Genomic DNA, 3,121 nt, shown 5'->3' on the forward strand with positions numbered 1-3,121 from the left:
AGGAGCCAAAGCCCACGGTGAGCTGCAGCAGCACTGGAGCACACCTGCAGCCCACACTGCACAGTCCCGGGGGTCACTGCGGCGTGAAGGTGAGAATCATCCAGCTGATGACAAAGTAGAAGAGGAAGATGGGGTACACCACGAGGGCTCTGCGGCTCGGAGGCTGACTGTCTGCCAGGAAGGCTGTAGAGGCTGGTGGAAAAGAACAACACTTGAGACCTGAGCAGCATGAAGTCTGAGGTCCTTCTAGATGGCAAAAACATTTGACTTAGGAGCTGCACAACCATTTTGTTGGAAGAGGAAGCAGCACAACCCCCTGCTCAGTACCAATGGTCTGTCCTCACCAGCCAGAACTTTCTCTCTTGGACAGAGAGATGCTGGTTAACAGTCCGTAACAAGAGGCAGGCTTGCAGGTGAAGAATAGGGGAAATAATGCAAATGCATCTGTGTAAAATCAGCATTTTCTAGCAGTACCTATAATGCAAATCCCAGCACAAGACACCCAGCAGTCCCAGGGGGGTTCAACACTAAATGATGACCCTCCTGCCAAAGGCTCCCTGCCCAGGACCACGGCCATCAACGGGAGCAGAGGCAGAACCTCTGCCAGCACAGGGACTGGCAGGACCATCTCCACAACACCTCAGCAGCACAGCAGACACCTACACACCAGACCCCTGACACTCTAACAGCCAGCAGAGGAGGTGCAGAGCTGCCCCTGGGGCAGGGCAAGGGGCACTCACCCAGGGTGGACCACCCAAACATGGCCAGCACCACCAGCAGGCGCACGATGAAGCTGATGGTCCCCGAGCCTGCCAGCAGCACCAGCCTGCACACCAGCATGGCCACGGTGAGGGGCAGGACACAGTAACCCAGCACACACAGGCTCTGGAAGAAGGATCTGGAAGGGAGAGGCAGAGGTGGGGCAGAGCAGTCACGGCAGGGGGGAGCTGCTGTGGGTGGGGGGCTGAGCAGCACTCACATGGTTCCCCCCAGGAGCTTCGAGTTCAGTGTGATCACCACAGCTCCAAACCAGATGATGACAAAGACCTCAGCAAACTGGGGCCCCCCGTCGTCTTTACTGTCTGCTGACCCTCCCTGGAGCATCCTGTGGGGAGGACAGACAAGAGGAGGCGTTTGCCACCCGGGGCTGAGCTGCTGTGAACCTGGAGCAGAGGAGACACAGCCCAGAACACGGATCCCCAGGCAGGCTGCAGACCCACAAGCCTCCAGCACCTCCCCTGTGGTGGGCAGTGCCCTCAGCTCTGCACGGGCAGGGAAAGTGGCTGTGGCTCAGCTCAGGGCATCTCAGGTTCACTCGTTTTGAGCCATGTAAGCACACAGAGAGAACAAAACCACAGGCTAGAGGATGACAGCTGAAGCAGAAGTTTGGTGACCTCTCAAAGCAGGCAGTGTAGTGCATGAGGAAACACACAAACTGGAAGGAAGGCTTCCAAGAATTACAGGATACAAGCAACATGGTGGAGCAGCAGAAGCCCCTGGAAGCCACCATCACCTCCCACCCATTATCTCTACATCAGGCTCTTTCCCCAGCTCCTCTCCAGGACAAGCAGCACACACACTGCAGCTCTCAGACAAAGGCTCTGGCCTGCAGGTGTGAGCAAAGTTGGCCAAACACATCAGGATGGAGGACAACAGGAACCAGGACACCTTTCAGTGAGGTCACTCTCAGGACAGGGGACCACAAGAGCTCACACTCCTAAGCTCAGCGACAGGAGGCCCTGGGCTGGGAGTGTCACAGACACACCCTACATGAAAACCCAAGGACTTCAGAAGGCTCAGGTTGACTGGACCCCCACACATGCCATCAGGAATTTTCAATTTCTCTTTTCTCTGGTATAAAAGACTATAAAAACCCAACCCCACCCACTCTCAGGTACTTACAGTGCAAGTGAGACACAAAGCACCAAAGGGCCCCAAAGATCCCCTGCAGGTAAAGGGAAAACACAAACTGTAAATATCATGGAATGAGGCTCAGTTTTGTTTTCCTGAAGACATGAAAGCACCTTTTCCAATTCCTGATGCATCATTCTGCACCCCACATTTCCTTATCACTTTGCTATTCACCTTACCTGCCACATTCCAGAATATAACCTGCTCAGAGCCTGACAACTGTTAAAGGTTCTTCAGGAGTTCTACATCTTCTGGCACACCTTCCACTGCCAAACAGCTTTGGTAACACTCTCATTCCCCAGGGTTGCTATTCAGCACTCTACAAGGACCAGAACAGATGCCTCTGAACCCCTGTTCCACCCAGCTCCTCCCTTTCCCAGGTGAGCACAGTCTGCTGCCAAAACACTCTTCTCAGGGGCTTGAGGCTCTTCTGATACGCACAGTCTCTGAGGAGGGCACTGCTCTTCCTGGGGTACATGACATGGACAAATTTCTTCCCAACAGCCTTCAGGTCCCTCACCTGAAACAAGGAAGTAACACCTTAATTTACCCCTTAATGAAAACAACATTCCACAACCCAAAGCAAGGCAGAAATAAAAGAGTATTGACCATAAATCAAGATACAATCCAACCCAGGAATTTCTGCAGCATCCTCTGTAACAAACAGCACCTGCTTCTGCTACATGCTTTAGCAATTACAATATTTTATCTTTTAATCAGAAACCAATTAAGAACAATCATTTGTTTGCTTCTCTAGAAAAAGAACGTTAATGAAAACTCCTATTAGTCAGTAGAGCTTTCTCCCAAGCTCCACCTGAGGCCTTTACCCTTGCAAAGATTTCAGGATCACAGAGAAGTTTTGTGGCCAGAGTTCAGACCTTTGCTGACCCACAAGAAGTCATTTGACACGGTTAGTTTTACAAAAATAAAAATAAAATTCCCCAAGCTTGAGATGCAATACAAGTCAAGCACAGCTAGACGAAAAAACAAACAAACCAGTTTTTACATAGCAGTCGGCCCAAGCTGGCAGCAAAACAGCTGTTTTACCCCCGAAAGAGACACAGACTCACAATAGTGTCCTTAACGGGCTCATCCAGCGTGGAGAAGTCCTCGTCGGGAGAGCGCGCTCCCACGGGAACGGTGATCTCCCCTTCCACCGGGATGTCTTCGGAGATCGACACATCCGCCAGACCTGCAAACTGAAGGGGCC

General features: G+C 52.1%; 1 protein-coding gene across 1 annotated transcript; it reads right to left on the minus strand.

Annotated features, from left to right (window-relative positions):
- Window positions 1–73: 73 nt before the first annotated feature.
- On the minus strand, window positions 74–3,116 carry YIPF6 (Yip1 domain family, member 6; the record flags this gene model as incomplete). The annotated part of the gene is made up of 6 exons (XM_008939808.1): window positions 74–192; window positions 741–898; window positions 980–1,105; window positions 1,903–1,945; window positions 2,353–2,431; window positions 2,982–3,116. Coding segments are annotated over 6 exons (660 nt in total), but the record flags the coding sequence as incomplete, so codon positions are not given.
- Window positions 3,117–3,121: the final 5 nt, after the last annotated feature.

The sequence above is a fragment of the Merops nubicus genome, unplaced genomic scaffold, assembly GCF_000691845.1.
Source record: "Merops nubicus isolate BGI_N331 unplaced genomic scaffold, ASM69184v1 scaffold40684, whole genome shotgun sequence".
In the NCBI taxonomy this organism is placed as follows: domain Eukaryota; kingdom Metazoa; phylum Chordata; class Aves; order Coraciiformes; family Meropidae; genus Merops; species Merops nubicus.